The 21,101-nt window shown below is 50.9% G+C and overlaps 1 protein-coding gene across 1 annotated transcript in view; it reads left to right on the forward strand.

Moving 5' to 3' along the window:
• The first annotated feature begins 1,588 nt into the window (after positions 1 to 1,588).
• The window catches only part of fndc3ba (fibronectin type III domain containing 3Ba), a 34,207-nt gene continuing 14,694 nt past the window's right edge, over positions 1,589 to 21,101 (forward strand). The window contains 18 exon segments of the mRNA XM_048990091.1: positions 1,589 to 1,738; positions 3,694 to 3,922; positions 4,399 to 4,665; positions 11,564 to 11,622; positions 13,072 to 13,229; positions 13,316 to 13,375; positions 13,582 to 13,720; positions 14,064 to 14,117; positions 14,733 to 14,857; positions 15,704 to 15,878; positions 16,178 to 16,264; positions 17,552 to 17,690; positions 17,982 to 18,053; positions 18,611 to 18,717; positions 18,719 to 18,730; positions 18,921 to 19,026; positions 19,935 to 20,101; positions 20,630 to 20,743. Coding sequence (XP_048846048.1) covers positions 1,589 to 1,738; positions 3,694 to 3,922; positions 4,399 to 4,665; positions 11,564 to 11,622; positions 13,072 to 13,229; positions 13,316 to 13,375; positions 13,582 to 13,720; positions 14,064 to 14,117; positions 14,733 to 14,857; positions 15,704 to 15,878; positions 16,178 to 16,264; positions 17,552 to 17,690; positions 17,982 to 18,053; positions 18,611 to 18,717; positions 18,719 to 18,730; positions 18,921 to 19,026; positions 19,935 to 20,101; positions 20,630 to 20,743 — 2,220 coding nt within the window.

Here is a 21,101-nt window from a genome sequence, read left to right on the forward strand (position 1 = left end):
CCCCCAAAAAAAAAGACCACAAGATTGGGGGGGGGGGGTCTGGGTTGTTGTCGCCCCTCATCGCGACCCGCGTAATCCTCGCGGGCCGGGCTGGAGCACGCATGCCTGCATCTCATCTGGACCCCGCAGGCCCTCAAACAAGAGCGACGGAAAAGAAGACCTCAAGCGACACCCCCGGCTGCCATCGCCGCGGCGTGTTAGCGAGCGGAGCCCCCTTCTAACCCGCCGCTAACGGCGGCTAGCCTGCTCGTGGTGAGCGGACTCTCGGTGCGCCTTCACTGCAAGGCTGTGCTTGAGGAAGGCACGCTTTAATTACTTGGGTTTTGGCCTGTTTTGGTTATGTGATTTGCCAGAGAGCGGAGGGGGAGTTTGGCTTTGAATCCTTGAGGAATGCACGTTTTGCAGTCTAAATGCTCTTAATTTCGGCATTGATGGGTCCGTCTGTTAAATTCCGGTAATAATCTGTCCGCCGTCACTTTTTAAGTGAAATTCGCTCCTCTAGGATATGACATAGTTGCTGTGGAGGGGAAGCTGTGTGTTTTGGATGTAAATGAGTTATGAGCTGTAAAATTCATTGGAATTTTCTATTCCACGGAAACCTGCCCATGAGGGGTGGTGGTGGGGTGGGGGGGGGGGGGGGGGGGGAGGGGTTGAATGTCTTTAGCAGCTTGTAGATCTTCTTCTGGAAGCAGTGTTCTAGTGGAAAGATCAACATCTCCCCCTCGTTTTCCTTGGATTTTTCTATAAGCCAAAGGGGATGAAGGTGTAGGGAGGTCTGACTCTGGAGGGAGCTTTTAGAACAAGGTTTAAGTTCTGAATTAAAACTTTTAAACTGGGCTTAAAAAGTCACCGGGGAGTTCTTTTACTTAACAGGCTGAGCGGCTGGTTCTGGCAGAAAGAAGTGAAGGATTCTGGGATGCGACGCCTGTTTACAGTAACTTTTGCTCTCCTTCCGTGGCAGGAGTGGCTGAAGCTTGGGTGATAAGCCTTGTTTTGTATATATTTTTTGCAAACTCTCCATCAGGCTCCTGGCCAGCAGGTTCCACCCAGCTGCCATTGCCAAAGCGTGAGAAGAATGCATGGAATTTGCATACGATTAGCCTCAAACCTGTAGATGGCGCTGTCAGGAGGGTTCGATTCTTCATGGCCAGATGTGTGATGGATCCCAGTTATTTTTCCAGACTTCCAGATTCTTCCATTTGCTGTTTTATGACTGAGGAGGCCTAGGACGTTTCCTGAGCCTGGCTCTGAAGGGCTGTCCTTAAGCCATCATTTCGGTGAATATGGTGCTGTTGCATTCTTCACCTGTGATGGGGCAAAGCTGTTAGTCTCAGAGTGTCAGAGAACCCGGACCACGTGGAACTTGGGTGACGCCCATCAGTAATATGGAAACCAAAGGCAGGTGTGTGATACGGGACATCTAGGAAAATCAAATTCATTCTTGCAAATGACCCTACTTCCCTCCAAAGCGCTGTGAGGTTCTCTTAATGCCCCAGTAGGCAGCTCCCTCGCCGTAATCGGACAAGTTTTCGGGGCTACGAGACCCATCGAGGAACCGCCGTAAAAATAAACGGTGACAACAGCTGGAATGTTTCCTCTGGCCAGAAGGAATGAAGACAGTCTGTTTCATTGTTTGACGGTTGGCGCTCTCTGTCCCCCAGGGCCAGCCGAAGTTCCGATGATGTCACCAAACGGTTCCATTCCCCCGATCCACGTACCTCCTGGTTACATCTCCCAGGTAAGTTGGGGTTAGGTTCTGCCTTCCTCTGTACTCCTTTTAAATAAATATTCTTTGTATGCTCCTTCAGCATTTGCCCATATAAATTCTTTCCACAACCTCCCAAAAAGTAGCTGATCTCCTTCTTTAACCCCCTTTGTCTCTCTTAGTTGCAATATTCCATCAATTTAGTATATTAGCATAAGAAATATAAGCTAGCTATTCTGTAACACATTAGCTCCCTTTAGGAGTCGTTCAGCCACAGGACTGTGGCGTTCAGGTCATCACGGTTCCCCGAGAATGTCCTGTCTGGGAATGGCTTTCTGAGTTATAACAGAGTGGTTCTCCAGGTGTTGGCAATGTTCAGGAAAAACACCAAATGACAAGCGTGTTTCTGTTGCCATCCCAACTAACCAACTAAACAAACAATCATCCCGCAAACACCTACGGAAAAGTCATTTCCTTGCAAAGTAATTTTCGCCATTGGGGCAATTCATTTGAGCATTGGTGTTGCTTGGGTGATGATAAAGGGTTCATTTTGATTAGGTGTACTTTGTCAGTGCTCTTTACTGGAAGTGAAACGCACTTGTCTGCTTGCTAAGAACTTCTGGTCAAAGTCAGGTTCATTATCTTCTATGGTGGGCATTTACGATAGCCGACAGTTGCTAAGAACGTTCCGAACAGTGATACATCGTGTCCTGTTTTTCTCCCTCCAACGCCTACGCTGCCACAACCTAAATTCTGTGTAGACAGTCACAGAGTCCTCCTGGAACTGGGCCCCAGAGGTCCTGTCCCCCAGCGCTGACACTCTTACAGACAAATGAATATAGACGTGTCATATAATCCCTAAACACCCCCTCCACACACACACACACACACCCCTCCTTTTCTTCCAACCCAAAGGCCTCCGGTGTGTACACTGCAAGCCCTTTCAGTGGGCTGGGAACCAATGGGCCGAGTGTGCCAATGCCGAGCGGGAAACAGCACCATGCTTGCGCAAGCTTTTGTGCCCCGAAGGGATTGCTGGGAGCTGGAGCCCTGCGGGGGGGGGGGGGGGGGGGGGGTCACTCTAGTCAGATCTCTAATGGGCTGCAGTCTATGCACTGTCCTGTTTTGCTCTTGACACTCTCTCTTGCAACAAGTCAACAGGCAAAACTACCTGTTTCCTTGAAGTTAGTTGGCCTGTTGCTGGTGATGATGATGATGATGATGTTGCAGAAGATAATAAACAATCATCTGAACACTGCCTCAACGTACTGAATTCCATACCTCTAGCAGCCGGGAAGTGCTGCTTGGCTCAATGGAGGCCCCTTTCCAGAACATCTGTCCCCTACAATGAAGTCCGGCCTTGTATCCATGCATCTTGAGGCACACACTGATGGCTGCCTAGCTAAGACCTCAGGCCCTAAGTGTGTACGCCTGCAGCCTTCAGTCCTGCATAAATACAATGCACGTTCTTCCATATCTATAAGACGATGGGTCCAATTGGAGGCCTTCTGTCACACATGCCTGTTATCAGACACTGGATGGTGTGTCCTGATAGATGAGGACCCTGGCAGAAGGTCAGATCCTTTGGGGGCTGGAATGCTGTAGGTCTGTCGTCAGCCAAATAGGTGACTGATGGATTTGAGGGACAATGTATCATGCCGGAGCATTTCAGTTCAGCCGGCGAATACCAACCAAGTCCGGACACGATTCCAGCTCTAGATAAACAGGCTTGTCGTCTTGTAGCCATTTTTAGATGGAAATGCTTGATGAAGATGTAAGGTTGCAAGTTCATCCAGTTCAATGGGGTTTTTTTTTCCCTCTTGGGTACAGCTGTCATGGAGTTCCTGATGCGTTTTTATTGAGGAAAATGTGTGATAGTGATTCTTCAGCTTTGAACAGTGGGTCATTGTTTTGGAGCAGCATGCTGTGAAATTGGCTAAAAACGATTTATAATCGTTTCGATCCTCTTCCCCCCTTAATTTCTGCAGGTTCTGGAGGACAACACTGGGGTTCGCAGGGTTGTGGTCACCCCCCAGTCCCCTGAATGCTACCCCCCGAGCTACACGCCGGCCATATCTCCCACCCATCACCTGGCCCCCTACCTGACCCACCCCCACTTTATCCCCAACTCCCACTCACCATTCTACCCCCCGGTCAGCCCTGGCGACATGCCTCATCAGTACTACCAGCACCACCTCCCCCCCATCTACGGCGAAGGTAAGTCTCTCCTGGGGTACTGCCTCTTGTGCTCCAGTCCCGGGGGCCTGTTCATCTGGCCCGTGCCCCAAAACGCGCCACCTTCCCCCGTGTCCGATGATGCAAGTCGACCCCCCTCATTACATCACTATTACCTCATTGTTTGCCATCTCTAGAATGAAGGCTCGGATCAGTGTTGTTTAATGGCAGTTTGCAGTGTGGTCCCCTGGGTTGAGGTCATTTCCTCGCCGTCAAATGACTCTCCAAGGCAGCGCAGCGACATCCCATAACATCCACCCTTGGGCCAATTAAATGGTTTTGGGCTTATGGAGATGTGATTTAATTGGCCGAGGGAGGAACGGGATGGGTGTGTCATCTCATGGCTCCGGGTGGTTTCTTCAACATTTGTATGAATGATTGTTGTCATCGTTCTGTTCACAACCAGGCAGGATGTCTGACCCCCCCCCCTCCCCCAATCCCTTTTCTTTGCGACACAGAGATAATCCCAGTGTACGGCATGTCCAGCTACATCGGGCGGGATGAGCAGTACAAGCCGCAGACTAAAAAGGGCAAGCTGGACCGCCAGAACCGGCTCAACAGTCCCCCCTCCTTCCTGTACAAGAGCAACGCCGGTTGCGCCACTGTGTACAACGGCAAGAGCCATGTGGGCGGAGGAGGGGTGGGAGGCGGAGGCAGCCCCGGTGCCAAGAAGCCCGACCGTCGTGCCAGGAGCAGCCCCAGAGCCACTGACCAGGATCCACAAGGTACTGGGGCGGTACAAGATGCGGAGGAACCTTTGTCCACACCCACTAACTAACATACCATCTTCCCATTGGGTACCTGTCCACCATTCCACCAATCAGAATCACATTTTATCAACTAAATCCACCCCTCAGCTTGATACCGATTGGATATGCAAGGAGACGGGCGCCAGCCTTGCCCAGTCAGTGGGCACGCTCTGCTGGGCCTGTCGGTGTTGTGCCATGAATAAGCAGTCAGGCTTCTGTACTTTCTGCAGGTAATGATCCACTCCAGGCTTACTGGTTCCAGTGGTGGTAATTAAAGCCCGTCTTGTGGATTCCTGTCATTAAATCAGATTTTTAGCCGAGTCATTGTCTGAAAAGCACACCTGGGCTTTCTAATTAGGAGTTTATTCTCAAATCCAGTGATGCAGTCTTTGGAGTTGAAGGCTTCCATGGAAAACCCATAAAAACCATCCACTTTTATTCTGGTCATGTGATCTCTGTAGGTTTTTGCTGCTGACAGACTCTTTGCAGAAGAAAGTCGGTGGTAAGTGGTCCTGTATTGGAGATGTTTCTCCTGGATGTTTGGGAGATGCGTTCTCAGAGAGCATCACACCACGCCCCTCGCACTCGATGCCCCCGTAGCCCCCCCCCCCCCCCCCCCCCCACACCACCCCTCGTCTCCTGTTTCCTCCTCGGAGAAGAGGAGCGAGTGGGAACAGCAGACAGTTGCCACGGAAATCCCCGTAAGCTAAAACGTGCCAGTTCTGCTACTTTTTTTTTTTGCTCATGCCCACAATGTAGCCCTTGTGCCCGGTGACCCCCACCACCTCAAAAGCCACTGGCCTCCGTCGGCACAGATTTTTCTCTCTAGACCCACCCCCCTCCTCAACTTCAGTGGCCACATCGTGCTAGAAAAATCGCATCCGCTTACAGATAACCTCGCTCTCCTTGTGTATTATTTTTCTCAAGCTGCACGAAAGACCTTTTACCATCGCAGCCGTGCCGGGGTCAAAGGTCATTGTGTCTTGCCGCCGGCCGTGTTGTTGTGAGACGTGAGCGGGCAAGTCTGGCTCTGTCAGTCGCAGTGACATAATCTTTGAAAACCAGGACACCAGCTGTACGATTTGGATAAGTTTTCCTCTCTGCATTTATCTGATCCTTTGACAAACATTGTGTCGGCATTGGATGACATAATGGAAACGCATTGGTAAGGTAACCTCTGAAATCCAAGACAAATGTATCACAGTTCGGTCTCATCTCATGAATTTATGGCCCGTGAGCCGTGTCTGTGATTTTGGAGAAGTTTTTAATGATGTCATCAGCTGGTTTTAGTCTTGCATTTTTGATTCGAAATATGCCTTAGCTTGGGATTCCAGGGATGTAGCCGTCGGGTTGTCCACTCGGGGCTGCCCACGCCACGGACCCCTTTGTAAAGTACTCTGCTGTTCCAGCAGGCCTGAGGTGGTCCTTTGTGTTCTGGTAATGCCATCGCATGGTCTGTTAGGACCCCAAGATTTTGCTGGAGAACTGGCAAACTGCTCCTAGGATAGGCGCAGAGGAAAAAAGACGGGGGAGGGGGTCCTTTTTGTTGTGTCGACCTTAGAGAACCCCTGTGAGATCAGCACCCAAGACAGGAGCCATGCTGGGTGGTTCCTATCTGGCCCCTCTACATCATTACCGAATGGCTTTGGCTGGCCGTGGATAGTGCCCGTTTGGAATTATGGAATGATCCCACATGTTTCCATTCTACGGGATTCTGGTTCTTATTCCTCAGCAGATATGGGTCCCCCGCCCCCCTGCCAAGTGAATGTTTGTTCTGTCACTTCCTGTTTGAAGTGATGCAGTCTGGGTCCTGTCCCTCTGAAAAGGTAGGCCGCCCTGATGCCTGAATTGAACAACCTTAGCACAGAGGGCTGTCGTTTTGCCCTCTGCGCCGTTGACGCCCTCGCGATGTCCGTGACTTCTGCAGAAGGCCTGCTTGAAAGACCCTGGCTCCTTGGTGATGAGATGTTTGTGCTCACCTGTGGGCTGGCTATGGTTGGTGCCTTTTTGCCCAGACACTGCACTGGAGTGTGTGTGTGTGTGTGTGTGTTTGTATTGGCGGAGCCGTCCAAGTACAGCTGGTTCTGGGAAGTTATGGGAAGGGACCTCTTGGATGGGATCTTTCCAACTTTAACTCAGCTGTATTTTCCATACATTCGTGACGATAGAAATATTACCGTTTGCCATCTGGAAATAATGTGAAACCTTTTCTTTTTTTTTTAACCCTCACAGAATAGATGTTGCTTCTATACAAATCATAGAGCGGCCTGCTGATTGGTTTACTGCAGTTTGCCTGTGGAGAAATGGCCACAGGTCTGCGGATGGGAGTTGGGTGGGTGTGTGTTTCTTGGATGGGTGTATTAACTGATGAGCAACTACTGCACCCCTGTTATTAAAGTGCAGGTCTGTGGTGCCCTGTGTGCCCATCTGAAGGCGTATCAAGGTCCCTATCATTGCCGCCGTTTGCCCACTTCATCCTGGTAATGCCGCATCTTCAGTCCTGTGGCTGATTCCCACCCAACGTTTTTGATGTTTGTGAGATGAGTATCCGCCTTGGTTGAGCCCCAGCGAAACATCAGGAGCACATTGGGCTTATGAGATTACCCAGAATCCCCTGTCTGACCTTCCCCTGGCACCGCTATGTGAAAGAAGGGGACGCGTTGGGTAACCTGTTTAAGGCTTGGTATGTCTGGCAACGTTGTGCCAGTTACCAAGCGACCGGGCAGCTCCTGGCATTCTCAGACAGTATAGAAGACCAGCCCTGCCCTAGGCGAAGGGAATTTGGGTGGGGTGTGTGGGGGGGGGGGGGGGGGTGTTGGCATGTGCCTCTGGCCAGTGTAAAGTGCACCGGTGAAGAATAGAGGCCTCTGTGTGTTAGGTTCTCATGGACTGGGGTGAGATGGCATTGTGGGAGAAGGATTAGGGTGACCAGCTGTTGAGCAGATGGAATTCTGGCTATGTGGCGATGAGAACCTTCTGGAAGTTGGGGTCTGCCTGCGGAGTGTCCTCTTCCTTCGGCCACGCTATTCCTCTTTCCGATTAGCTAATGTGGGACGTTTTGTTACGCCGTGAAACTGCATGATTTTATAATGTACGCCGCCTTCTGTCGGGCCCCTTGGAAAGACAACCGGCTAAAGCGGCCCCACATTCACACACGCGTCGGAATACCGAGACCCAGGTGGCCTTAGACTCACACACAGCGGTTCTCTGGGATGCTGAGTGGAATCAGAAGTCCGATCTTGGTCGCTTGCGTTGCTTGTGTGTGGGTTTTTTTTTTCCCTTTTAAAACCATGAGCACATCTCGTGTGTTTTAGTGCGAGTAGGTTGTCGTTGGATCGCAGTTTTCCTCTGGTGTTTCCTGACACGTTAATATATAGTTTTGTTTTTACTATATATTTTTTTTCTGCGTTCGTTTGACAGCTACATCCAGGCTTGTGTGTTTTTTCTGCCCCCTCAAGATCCCCACTTTGTTTTTTCTCAAAGGGGTGGGGGTTGTTTTTTTTTGCTGCCATCAGCTGTTGCTAGAGGCAACTCATTCTACATAAACAACCCCCACCCCTTTGGCTCACGTTTGCATCTCCTGGCGACGCTCCCCCCCCCCTCAAAAACAGTTGCGTTATTAACGTGTCGTCCGCCTGATGGCTGATGTCGACCTCCCCCAGGGTCCACGTATCGCCTTGGGATGTGGCCACGGCCAGCTGTCAGGGGCTGTGTGGGGAAACAGTGACCCCTCCCTGAGAGGAGAACATCTGCATCTCTCCGGACTCCCCCCGCTGGTTTGTTTTTCCTGCACGAGCGTCCAGCGTGCTGCCTCCGGAGCATGCTGCCGTCTCTGACATGCTTAGCGGTGTGGGGGGGGGGTGCCCTCCTCTGTCTGGGAAACACACACTTTGTTTTTTTTTTTGCCCCACGATGGAGGCCACTTTCAGGCCCCCTGGTGCAGTCGACAGGATTTTCATGAGAGTTCTTTACAAAAATGAATTCTGACAAAAAAGTTGCATTCTTTGGGTGTGACACTCGTACCCCCCGCAGTGTTTGCCATCTCCTCGACTGTGTGTGTGTGTGTGTGTAGGGGGGGGTATGAATCTACTCAGTGCTGAATCTCTGACAGATGCTGCAGTATGATATGAGTGGAAGAGCCAGCTGGAGCTATAGCTGACTACAGAAGAGCTGGGCAGGAGGGGGTAGGGCTATTCTTTGAAACGTTCTGGGCCGTCTTGACCACAGCGGAGGCTTAGTGATCCACTTTCCTACTCGCTAACAGGACGTCTCGGGATGGAGATCAGAGCGCTGTCCTCAAAGGCAGCGCGGCACATGTATGGAAACTCACCCACCTGTACACATTTGTTTTGTGTTTTGGTTGTTGGGATGGTGGATGCATGTTGTCCACCACCAACAGCAGGGGGAGCTGCTGGGTCAGCACAGCCTCCAGTGCCTTGTGGGTTGGGGGGGGCTAAAAACCTCCCAGAGAGTTTCCCTCCAAGCCCAGCTGCCGCTGCTGATGTCAGGCGCCTGGAATGAAGTGCCTGTTTGAACAGTAAACATCCCCCTTTCTGCTTCTACCAACTACTGTCTCGCCAGAATGCTGCTGCTTCTTCACGCGTCCGTGTCTTCAGACGCTGCCCCCACGCCCCCCCCACGCCCCCCTACTACCCATTGCCCCCTTTTGGCCCACTTCCTCTCTACCCTTTTCCTCGCTTTTTCTCTTTCTTCATTCCTCTTTCTCATTATGCGTTCTCTTTCCATCCTCCTCTCCCCGTGACCTCAAACCGTAATTAGACGCAGACGCTTCACTTTCCTGAGAGACAGAATAGAAGGAGAAAAAGGAGGGAGGGGGGGACAAGAGCAATAGAGTGGCCAGATAAACATTGGGGGGGGGGGGGCACATCACTTTACAAACGCAAGTCTGCTCTCCAAGTTGTCAGTTTGCAACAATCGGGCCAGTCAGAGTTACGGTCCCAGTCTTCATGTACTTCTTATATTCCCCAACGCCTCCACGCATGGGAACGATGGAGGAGGTTCTGCTCTTTTGGCAAACGGCGCCTGCCAGAGTCAAAGCCTGGAGGCAGCCTGAAAGACACATGGCTGGGGGTTTTGGGGAGTGGGGGGGGTGCTGAGTGGACGTAGCCAGGCGTGGGTCTATTTTTGCGCCTGTTATTCCTCTTCCCTACTGGGCGCCAGGCTTTGGCGAACGGGGCTCAGTGGGAGGATTGCGTCAGTGCAGGTCGACTGGGAATCCGGAGGGTCCGGCTCAGATTTCCCCTCCGCATGATCGCGCTGTGGCACTGGCTTTGGGGAGGCTCGGCCGCCGCGTTGACTGCCGCTGGCCACCAGAGGGCAGCAGTCGGGCACAAGCGCTGCGCCGCTCCGCTATGGCTTTTCCATTTTGAAGGGGGTCCGTCATGGGTCCCTTCACAGCTTCCTTTTCCGTGTAATTTATAGCTCGGTCTCAGCTCTGACCAGGAATTCCTCAGGTGTTTTTATTTGCACCGTATTATTGTTGATGGAGAACTTTTTTTTTTTTTCTTGCGGATGGAGGCAATGAAGCGTTTATGAGTGTTGGCAGTCTGCCCCCCCCCCCCCCCCGCATACGTCTCATGACAGTATTTCCCCCCCCCCCCATTAAGCCGTTGCCACAGCCCCTAAAGTATTCGGGGAAAGTTTTAATCTGTCGCAGGTCAGTTGGAGGCCTCTGACTTCATCGCAGCCATGATTCAAGCCCCCCAGACATCACTAAGCCCCCAGTCTCCATTACCTCCTCTCACCGCTACGCCCCCCCTCCCACCACCAAAGCAGCCGTGCAGATGGTTGCCGGCGCGCGCCGATGCAACTCGGTAGCCTTGAAGTCGGTGTGGGCCTCGCACCCGCTACTTATCCCGAAGAGATGATTTTGCAGCCGCTCGGCGCCGGCGGACTTCCTCGCGATTTACAGCGGTCAGGCAGCGCTCAGTGCCGCAGCGCGGCCATCAGCCTTAACGACATAAACAGCTCCTAGTAGAAAACGCGCACCCTCCGTCCCCCGCCCCTTTTAAATCTCAGACGGGGGAGCATTTTGGTTACTGTGCTGACTGAACAGTTCAGGTGTGTACACAGAGGGCCAGCCCCGCCCACTCCCCCGCATCATCGAGGGGGCGGGGCACGTGTTGAACTTCCCCGCCCATTTTCGCCCACCTTCCAGCGCTTGTCAGAAATGATTGTTTAGTACTTCAGTACCTTACACACAAATAGTTAAATGCAAGATTCAAGGAAGATTTTCTATGTGAAATACAACTACCAGGAATTTTTTTTTTTGTGAAATATGACCGAAGTACAGCCCCTCCTTGTCTTCTCCAGCTTGAAACTTCTTGATATCTATTATTTGGCTCCTGCCTTGTCTCCGTCTGCTCCGCCTGGGTATCCCGCTTTGCCGGTCTTTCCCCTCGGAGCGTTCAGTAGTTTTTCCGTTTTATCGGGGAATGAGTCGCCACGGAAGCTGGCCAAGGGAAAAAATGAAGTCAGGTTTGGTGCTGGTTACCAGTAAGACAGGGGGTGCATGAATGCGTAATTAGGTAACGTCTCATTGGTCGTAGCAGACACAGCAATCTATCATCTGGCCTTGAATCTGCGTATAATGTGCTATTTTTACCCGGTGTGCTCGCGTGGAATGAAAAATAGCATGTCGTCATCGTTGCTGTACTTTTATTTTCCACTCTTTCCACATTTTTGCGTTCTTGAAAGTTATTGCATTGGTGACAGTCGCACATCACTGTCCGTAATCATCCCTATGGTCTTGTGTCCACCTGTAGCTGCTCGTTTAGTTGATTTGTTAACAGGTTACAGAGCACCCTCTGCTGGACCCCAACAGTCATTACACCTTTTTTTTCCCTCTTTACAGATCATGATTCAGAGGCTAAAAGGGTTCAGGACGTGCTTTCAGGAATCGAAAAGCCACAGGTCAGTGAAAAAACAAAATAAAAATTAATGTCCAATGACCAAAGTATGTTACAATAAATGTCTTCACTCAACCGGATAGTGTTCCTAGATTACTGTGGTCCATTAGCTGTTACTCAGTGCTTTAATAGTGAGGTTCATACCGCCACTTATTACGGTCGCGGCGGACGGTTTATCTTCTATTCTTTATATTTGCAGGAAGTTATTGATGTTTGTGATATTCTTTGGTGTGTAAAACGGTAGAAATTCCACCGGCGGCCACATGATGGCAGCCTCGCGTCATCTTTAAATAGCAGCCTCCTTGAGTCCTTAGGAGGCTCTGCAGCTCGGTGTCGTGTGAGTCACTGCTTTTGATAAAAAAAAAAAAAAAAAAAAAAAACCTTCGCTAAACAAACGGAACGTAAGCAGGATGGATGGGGGATGTATCCGCTGTGTCGACCAGCCCTCGCCCGGTTACTTAGGCAAATGAGACCCGTTTGCTGTTAAGCGCGTCGTCCGCCCAGCGGAGTGAGGAAACGCCGTCTGATACAAGCCTGTCAGCCCGTCTTCTCTGCATGCCTTGAGGCTCCGTCCATCTGCCATCCGGACCCCTCCAGGGCCGATTCAGCTTGTCGTCTTACAGAAATCCCCCCCCCCCCCCCGCGAGTTACTGTATGGGCTTTGACAGTGGACTAACTCAAGATACCACCCACCCCCCCCAATCCCCCCAGCTTCATTTCCAATTACATTTGGTATGAGGAAATGAAATTGCAGCCCCCTCGTCTTCTGCCCGCCCCTCCCACACTAATGCTTCCAGAGCGATGTCCGGAGTCCGCAGTACCACAGCACTTGCGGAGCAGTCATCAGAATAGCAGCCATGATCTGGCAACCAGTTTATGAATCTTCCTCCGAATCAGGACCCCACATTCCTCCTGGGGGTCCCTGTTCCTCTATTATACTCCTAATAATTAACCAGCAACATTCAGCATCTGCCATCATTGGCCAATCGGCTTAATCATCCTGGATAGGAAATGACTGGTGATTATTGCTGCCGCACTTATGTGCCCCCCGCCTCCCCACTGGGACCATTCAGCCAGAGAAATTGAATGCATTTTATTATTTGTGACATATTGAGTGTCTGGATGAAATCATTACAGGCCAGGTGTAATTTTATTTTGAATGTAGTTCATTGCAATACTATTGTATTACTCCTGAAGTTAGACGTAAATCTGTATTGATTTTCTAAATCAGGAACAAGTTTCCCACAAATATTGGCATTATGCAAAAAGTGCCTTTAAAAGGGAGTGACGTGGTATGGAACCGGGCTTATGACCAGAACGTTATGGGTTTTAATCCCAGGCGGGAAGCTACTTTGGTATCCTGTTGGCGGAAATGGCCGTAAGGTGCTGCAGTGTCTAGCTAACCATTCTAGATGGCGAAATGATTAACATTGTTCATTTTCCACATGCAAAGGTGACAAACATCCAGGCACGTTCGGCCCGACTGACCTGGGCCCCGCCGGCGGGCTTTCTGAACCGGGACCGGACCAGCAATGGCCTGCCGTACTCCTGCAGCTACGAGGTGTCGCTGTCCGACAAGGGCCGCGACGGGAAGTACCGCGTCATCTACAGGTGAGTCGTGTGACCTGGCCCCGCCCCCTGAACGGACCGCCTCGTTTTACAAACGTGCTTCAATCGTGCTCCTCTTCTTATCCCAGTGGGGATGAAAGATCATGTAACCTGACGGATCTGAGACCAGCAACAGACTATCATGTGAGGTAAGAGTGAAACGGCACATGCATGTATCATTTGATCCTCGCTCATCCCCTTAGGGGTATCCGCAGGGTGGAGTTAGTAATGCGGGCCTTGGAAGCGATGCTCTGAGGTTAATGGCAGACCAAAGCAAGCGATCCCAGAGGTCATCGGCACACTGGCCCCACCATGTAACATGCATGTGTTCCACTTGTACGCCCTTGTGTTGCAGAGTGATCGCCGTGTGCAACACTGTGAGGGGCTCCTGCTCTGAGCCGGCGGTCTTCAGCACCCTCAACAGCTTTCCAGACGCCCCCCTCCCCCCCAAACTGTCCCACAGAACCAAGAGCAGCCTCACGTTGCAGTGGAAGGTAAGGCTGCTGATGATACCCCCACCTCCCCCATGCATCATCACCCAGACTGAACGCTAGAACCAAGAACCTTTCATTTGTGGTAAAAACCAGCAAACTGCTACCTCGACCGTACTAAGGTCGACCTTAATGTGGGGCGGCTGTTTGGGATTTCACACCATGTCTGACGTTTGGATTAAAAGGAGAGACTCGCCCGTTTAGAAAGGAGAGACCCGCCCGTTTAGAAAGGAGAGACCCGCCCGTTTAGAAAGGAGAGACCCGCCCGTTTAGAAAGGAGAGACCGCGCCCATCGCATCAGGTGCTGTGTGATCATTCTGACGGTATGTCCCACTTCCGTTTGCAGGCCCCGGCTGACAACGGATCCAAAATTACCAGCTACCTGTTGGAATGGGATGAGGTACCCCCCCCTCCCTGCCTCCCCCCCGGCCTTCTCTCGCATTTTCCCCTCTTGGATCCTGACACATTAAACTAACACGCTGCTTCTGATTTCCAGAGTGATGCGGTCGAGCAGTTACACTGCTGACTGTGCGCCTTTTACCTCATCATCTCGTTTTTGAAATGAAAACCTAACAATTAATTTTGGTATCTTCTTTTTTTTTTTTTTTTAATTAAACTTCCATTTAAATGCGGCTTAGCTTTCAGCTCTGATATTTATTCATTTATGCTCTCTGTTTGTTCTTTTCTTTAATGGATTCCCAATGTTTTATGGGGTTTCTTTTTGCATTCAAATGCATGAAATGAGCCTTAGACAACAAGCTAGCAGCGGCGGCACCAGGCCACCCCCCCCCCCCCCCCCAGCTGGTGAAAATGGGGGCAGTGGGGCTCCCCAACCACCCCGACATCTCAAATACATTTTCATCTGACACGGCTTGGTTTGCATTGTTGTCCCCTTTTTTGCCCAGGAACTGGGGGTCTAGGGGTATAAAAGTGGGGAGTGTCTATTCTTCCTCAGTGACATCATCATGTCGCCATGGTGACCCCCACCCCCTTCCCCTCCCCGTTGTCTGTCCAGGGAAAGAAGAACAACATCTTCAGAGAATGTTATTTTGGCAGCCAAAGGCATCACAAGCTGACGAGGTTGTGTCCGGCCTTGGCGTACACCTTCCGGGTCGCGGCTCAGAACGACATCGGCGTCAGGTAAGGGTAGCCCCAGGGAATTGTGGGAAAGGAAGCGCCCATTTAACAGCCGTTCGGTCGTGTGTCTCCGGGCACCTGTCACGCGTTCTCGTGTCTCTGTCCTCCAGCTCTCGTTTTCATGCCGAATATCTAACCCTAGACAGACCCCCCCTCCTATCGGTATAATCCCCCTCCACGCTGGACAGACAAAAGTTTTGGCACTGTTTGCTTATGGGAAAAGGGGTTTGGTGTTTATTTTTGCCGTAGATGCCTGGAGGGGGTGCCGACGGGTCGGCTGAGCACCGCCCGCGTCCATAACGGCAGGCGTGTGATTCCTCCCCCCCGCACCACACTGGCAGGGAGCCTCAGCGTCACAGTAAACCAGTGTGGGAACATAAATAAGAACAACCAGCGGCACGTGGGCGTAACTTCAGATAATTGAGTGCCCCCCCCCTCCCCCCCTCGTGGCCTAACCTTTTACAGGCTGTGTAAATTAAAATAAAAAAAAATAGAAAAGCCGAAGGCGACGAATGGGATGGTGCTGAGCTTCATCCAAGACTCATAAAAGGCGCAAATCCAGTCTGGCGCTTAACGGAGTGTTTCACGCTAAAATTGGCAGGCGTAGTGAAATACTCCAACGGGGGCTTCAATTAAAGTTCAAGTTTTACTCTTGCCATGCATCTTTCACTCGTTTGTGTGTGTGTGTGTGTGTGTGTGTGTGTGTGTGTGTGTTTGCATGGTTTAAGCTTTTAAATCTTTTTAACTTACTGTCTACATCCAGCCGCCCTTTTCTGACCTCTGAGCGGGTGGCTGCCATATACAGAGTTGTCACATGACCCCCCCTCGCCCCACCCCCCACCACCACAGCGATTTCAGCACCGAGGTGGTCTTCCACACCACGGGCACCCTCCCCCAGCTGCCCCAGGCCCCGCGGCTTGTCCGGGCCGGAACCACCTGGATAACACTGGAGTGGGCCCGACCCGATGGCTGCACGGCTGAAGAGGTGGTCACCTACACGCTGGAGATCCAGGAGGAGAACAATGTGAGACCTTCGGAAACCCCGCCCCCCTGCAGAGCCCCCATGAATACTTAATGTGCCAACTTTGGTACTGACCAGCACTTACACTATTCCCATTCTCCAGTAGAAACTGGGCTTTCTGAAGTATTTCTGACATTGCTGTATTCCTATGACCTGCAATAAGCCCGATGTTATCCCCCCTTCCCCCCCCCCCTAGACTTTCGATACCCCCCCCCTAGACTTTCGATAACCCTGTTCGTACTGTCCGTTTGACCGCCATCTTCCCGGTTTGACCAAAGCCGGTAACTGCTTGTTTCTTGCAGGGAACAGAATTTCATCCAAAGTACACTGGAGAAAACTTGACATGTACTGTAGACGGACTGAAGAGGAGCACGCAGTATAAGTTCAGGGTGAGCCCAAACGGACCGCCGGTGCCTTAGGGTGTGAGATCGAAGCCCATCAGAGGAGCAGGGCAGTCTTCATTTCATGGCTTGATCAGAATCAGGTTTGTTGGCCAGCTGTCTTCCCACAGACAGTGACTTTGTCACTGGTTATCAGTGACTCACATACAATCAGTGTTTCCCCGTCCTCAGGGACCCCCTAGATGGTCCACGTTTTTGCTCCCTCCCAGAAGAGGTGGATAGTTCTGGTTCAGAGAGGACAAATCCAGCCCAAGATTTTGTTCCAGCCAACCAGTTGAGTCCTCTGTGACTGCGACTCTTTATACTCAACCGGTTGTTTGAAACAAACTCTTGGTCTGCATTTGTACTCTCTGAACCTGAACTTTCCACCTCTGCCTCCCAGCTCCCAGTAGGGAACAAAAATGTGGACTGTCGCGGGCGAGGTGGGGGGGGGGGGGTTTGTGGATCAGATTGAGAAACACATGGTTAAGATAGTATGGCTGATGTATACAATGCGCATGTGTGGTTGATAAACGTAAGAAACATGCAGGAGTGCAGGTCAGTGCGGAGAATGTTGGAAAAAATACTGTAAGAACTTTGAGCTATTTGGTAATAGAAACCAAAGTTCAGGTTTGTCAGGAGTTTTCTCCATCTCTGTTAAAGGTCTACAAGGTTTCTTCCAGCTAGGAAGTTCTCCCTCGTCACTTCTGGCTTGCTCACAGGGATGATGTAGAGCTCTTTGAGACAACGCAATCACCATGCTAATGAATTGAATTGAGCTATATTGTGCAGTTAAAAATCGCAAAATATAAATTTGTAAAACCTACAAAGAAAAAAAATGCATAGACAAACACGCGCGTGTTCCTCGTATGTACATACACAAACTCTCGTTACAGGAAAATGCAAAGTATGGAATATGTACATTTGCATAGTGTTTGGACTGATTTGATCTCGCTCGATGGTCAAGTCTGTAAGGAGCGCGGGCAGAAACGAGATTAAACATTGAGTCAGATCATCCCTTAAAGGCGTTCAGACAGTGACCTTTAGCTTTAAATAAGAACACAAGCGTTTGTTTTACCTCTAGTTTTCCTGCAGTCGTATTTACCCTGTGTGGCTGGGACACTTTAGGCTCCCCTCGGGCTTTGGGTTTAAGGGGATAATAAAGGTGAGGTTATACGTAAAAACCGCCGCTTTTCATGCTCCCAAGACCTGCCCCAACACACACACTTTCGTTTAAAATCCCTTGTTTTGGCTTATCCTCTTGTAAACCCTCTTTCTTTCTCCCTGGCCGTCCAGCTCATAGCCTCCAACGTGGAGGGCAGGAGTAGCCCCAGTGAGGTCCTGGTTTGCCACACGAGTCCCGACAAGCCCGGCGCCCCCTCCAGGCCGGGCGTGAAGGGCGCCGTCACACCATACGGCTTCTGCGTCAAGTGGGGTACGGGGGGCCGGATGGCACCTTCTACTCTTACTTCCGATATTGATATTATTGTTATTATTCCTTTGTTTGCTTGCTTGTTTAATTTATATTAGCCGCCCCAGTTAGCTATTTATCTATGCAATCCAAAAATGTATAATTTGGCATGCATTCCCAAACGATGAAGATGTGAGCAGGAAGATGCTAAATCAGGCCTTTCAGGATGGAAAACTGTGACAGCACCACCGGGTGGGTGTGGGGTCGCGTACCATTGTTCCTGACGCATCTCAAACCCTTGTTTATCTGTTGCAGACCCTCCGCAAGACAACGGCGGATCGGAGATCTTGACATACCTCTTGGAAATTTCGGAAGGAAACTCTGACGGTATTAGACTGTTTGCTTTTCTGCTTTCCTGAATCGCTGTGCGTTCTGCGCAAGGATCATTCTCTCGCGCCCTTTCATCCTGATTCACGTGGACTACATGAAGTTTGTCTGGTGCAGGTGGTGGCAGGAAGTGCACAAGCGAACATACACTCACGACAAAAAAAAATAACAGTAAAGAAAATGAGGGTAGAAATGATGGCGTTCAAATAAACGTTTACTGCATACTGCATCCCTATTGGTCAAAGGAGGGGAAGGATGTTAGCAAATACACTTTTAAGGGCCAGGGAGCTTCTTATGGTTCTTTACCCAGGAGGCCGATGGCCTGGGGAAAGATGCCATTCTGGTGGCAATTAGTCCTCGTATTGACGTGTATTTGATACGCGCAGCCCCACACGGCTCACCGCATCTCCAGTAACAATCCATCTGTTAGTTGGTTTTCTTCCCAGTCGGACCCCGTGATCTGTCGATCCCCCGCGATCACTGATTACCGGACGACTCGACGGACGCGGAATGCACTTTTTAAGGCGACTCTCTGTCCCTCTCTGCCATCTCCGCAGCTTGCCAGTGGGAGGTGGCGTACAGTGGCCCTGCCACAGAGTGTGACTGCGATCACTTGAAACCAGGCACTTTGTACAGACTGAGACTCTGCAGCATCAGCACGGGAGGGGCACAGCCAGGTACGGCCCCAGGGCAAAAAGCTACAGTTTCAGGCCCTCCTTCACCCCATGAATGGAACATTTTCGCATGATTAGCTTAAGAAATATAGCTTCCAGGTTTAAATGTAAGGAAAATCAACTAACTTGAAAAATAACCTAAGTGGTATGAAAGCATTAATTCACTGACTTTGTGTGATGTGGAAACCTGCAGTGCTCAGACAGCCTGCTGCTCCGGACTCTAAGCGTGGCTCCGAATCCCTGCAAGCCCCCTAGGATTGTGGGTAAAGCCAAGCACAAAGAGGTTCAGCTGCAGTGGGGTAAGTACCTTGTCTTGTCGCACTGCGTTTTTGCACAGTGTCGCAGTTCTGTGTTATCCTGTGTTTGTACGGGTTCCTCCTGCACTGGAGTGTCTGAATCGCCCTTATTGTGTGGCTCTGTGAGCGATTGCCCTCTGACAAACTGGCACCTTGCCCAGGGTAGTATCGACACCTTGTGCTTGGCACTTTCCAGAAGGGGCTCCCGCATAACGCAGCCCTGCAATGGATGGATAGATATATGCGTGGGTGGATGGATGATGTTGGCTTGAACGCTAAGTTAACCCCCCCCCAGTGGCTCATGCATCCAGGTCATGCAGTGGGGGAATCGTGACGGACAGCGATCCGAATGATCCAACCCAATTACGTTCGGCCCAGAATTCGGCACTCACCTGCAACCAGTAATCGGTGGTTTAAAAGCACAGCCGGCATCAGGAGGCTCAGCTGGGGGGGGGGGGGGGGGGGCTTCCTGGGAGCGCCTGTCTCGCTGCTTCTATTTCCGGCATTTTCAGCCGAAGGATCCTTGTCAGACGTATATTGCTGTCGTTCCTGTGGACGGCACAGCCTGTTCTTCACAGAGCTCCGGAAAAAAACAACTTTGAAAGAAACCATTTTATGTTCCATGAACAAAAAAAAGTGTGTCTCGCAGAGTTATTACATTTGACTCTGAATGTTGTGTGTCTCAGTCCTGTTTTTAATTCAGATTGTTCATTCAGATTGAGTTCCGTTGTTACTGCCCCCTGGTGGTAGAGAGCTGAATAGCGTTAATCGCTGCTTTACCGCTACGGTGTCAGGTGATGCTAATCAGCGCCATGAGGGCCTCCGGCATAGCGCCCCCTAGCACCCGGCTGTCTAGGACTTTGCCTGAGGGTCTTGGCTCAGTTACATCCCGTTGTCTCTGTCGTCCTCAGACTGCCCTTCCTCCGAATGCGAAGTGACGGAGTTCAGCCTGGAGATGAGCACGGCAGACGCCAAGCCGGCGGAGGTGTACCACGGGCCCGACCTGGAGTGCACAGTGGCCAGCCTGCTTCCCGGCGCCACCTACAGCTTCCGCGTCTGCGCCACCAACGAAGCCGGGGTGGGCTATTCCCGTTGGAGCCAAAAACCCGGGTTCTTCCCCCCGGCTGGTTTTCCCAAACGTATTTCACTCACTCCTGGGCAGGTTTATGAACCCAGCCGAGCTCTGGTGTAACACGTATGTCACGGTTGGTTAGGGTGTTCAAACGTGGATTAGAACGGATCACTATATTCAATATTTCCGGATTATGCCGACGTAGCCCGAAGCGTTTCTTCTTTATGGAAACGCAAATGCAATCTCAATTTTTCCGAACAGAGAGGAAACGGCATTTAGTTTTCAGAGACGGTTTCCTTCTGTGTGTGAACATCTGGCAAAGAATAGGAGGATAGAGCCGTTTCAGACTGATTTAATGTAACTCTAAATTAGCCTGTGTGGTGCTGTACTTTTGTGTGTTCGATTAAACAACAGACGTCGAATTTAAACACATTTAAAGAAGTCGCATACGCTAAATTAGGATCGTCGGCACCGGAAACAATTTTTACTTTTGTTTCAGGAATGCTAATTCCGGCTAACATTCCTCCCCTGCAGTTTGGCGCTTATTCGGATCCAACGGAGGTGACCACTGCTGCAGGTCCTCCAGGCCAGTGTGGGGCGCCCTTACTGACAGTCAGGTCCAGCTCTTGCATTCTGGCCAGTTGGGAGGTAAGTGGGAGGGAAACATGCCCTGTTCAGGACTAGTAAACTTGATAAACATAAAAACAATAAACGGCACTTCTCCTCCTCCTGGTCGTGTTCCCATATGTAGGTGTCTCGTTCGTTTACATCAGCAGATCTCTGTGCTCGTATCACGCAGGTCATTATACACCATTTTTTTGTTAAAGTCTGTAGGTCAAGATGAATGTGTCCGTCTCATAGCTTACAGAAAGCGAGCGAGTCTGCTGGCCAAGACTGGCCTAATTAAAGGCATTTTTCTGAGATGCGGAATTAATGGCCGCCTGCTGTTTTGCCAACACGACGGTCTCTTAAGGGCTTGAAATCCGTTGTCGGCCTGCAGCCCTCA

This window comes from Brienomyrus brachyistius, chromosome 21 (assembly GCF_023856365.1).
Source record: "Brienomyrus brachyistius isolate T26 chromosome 21, BBRACH_0.4, whole genome shotgun sequence".
NCBI lineage: Eukaryota > Metazoa > Chordata > Actinopteri > Osteoglossiformes > Mormyridae > Brienomyrus > Brienomyrus brachyistius.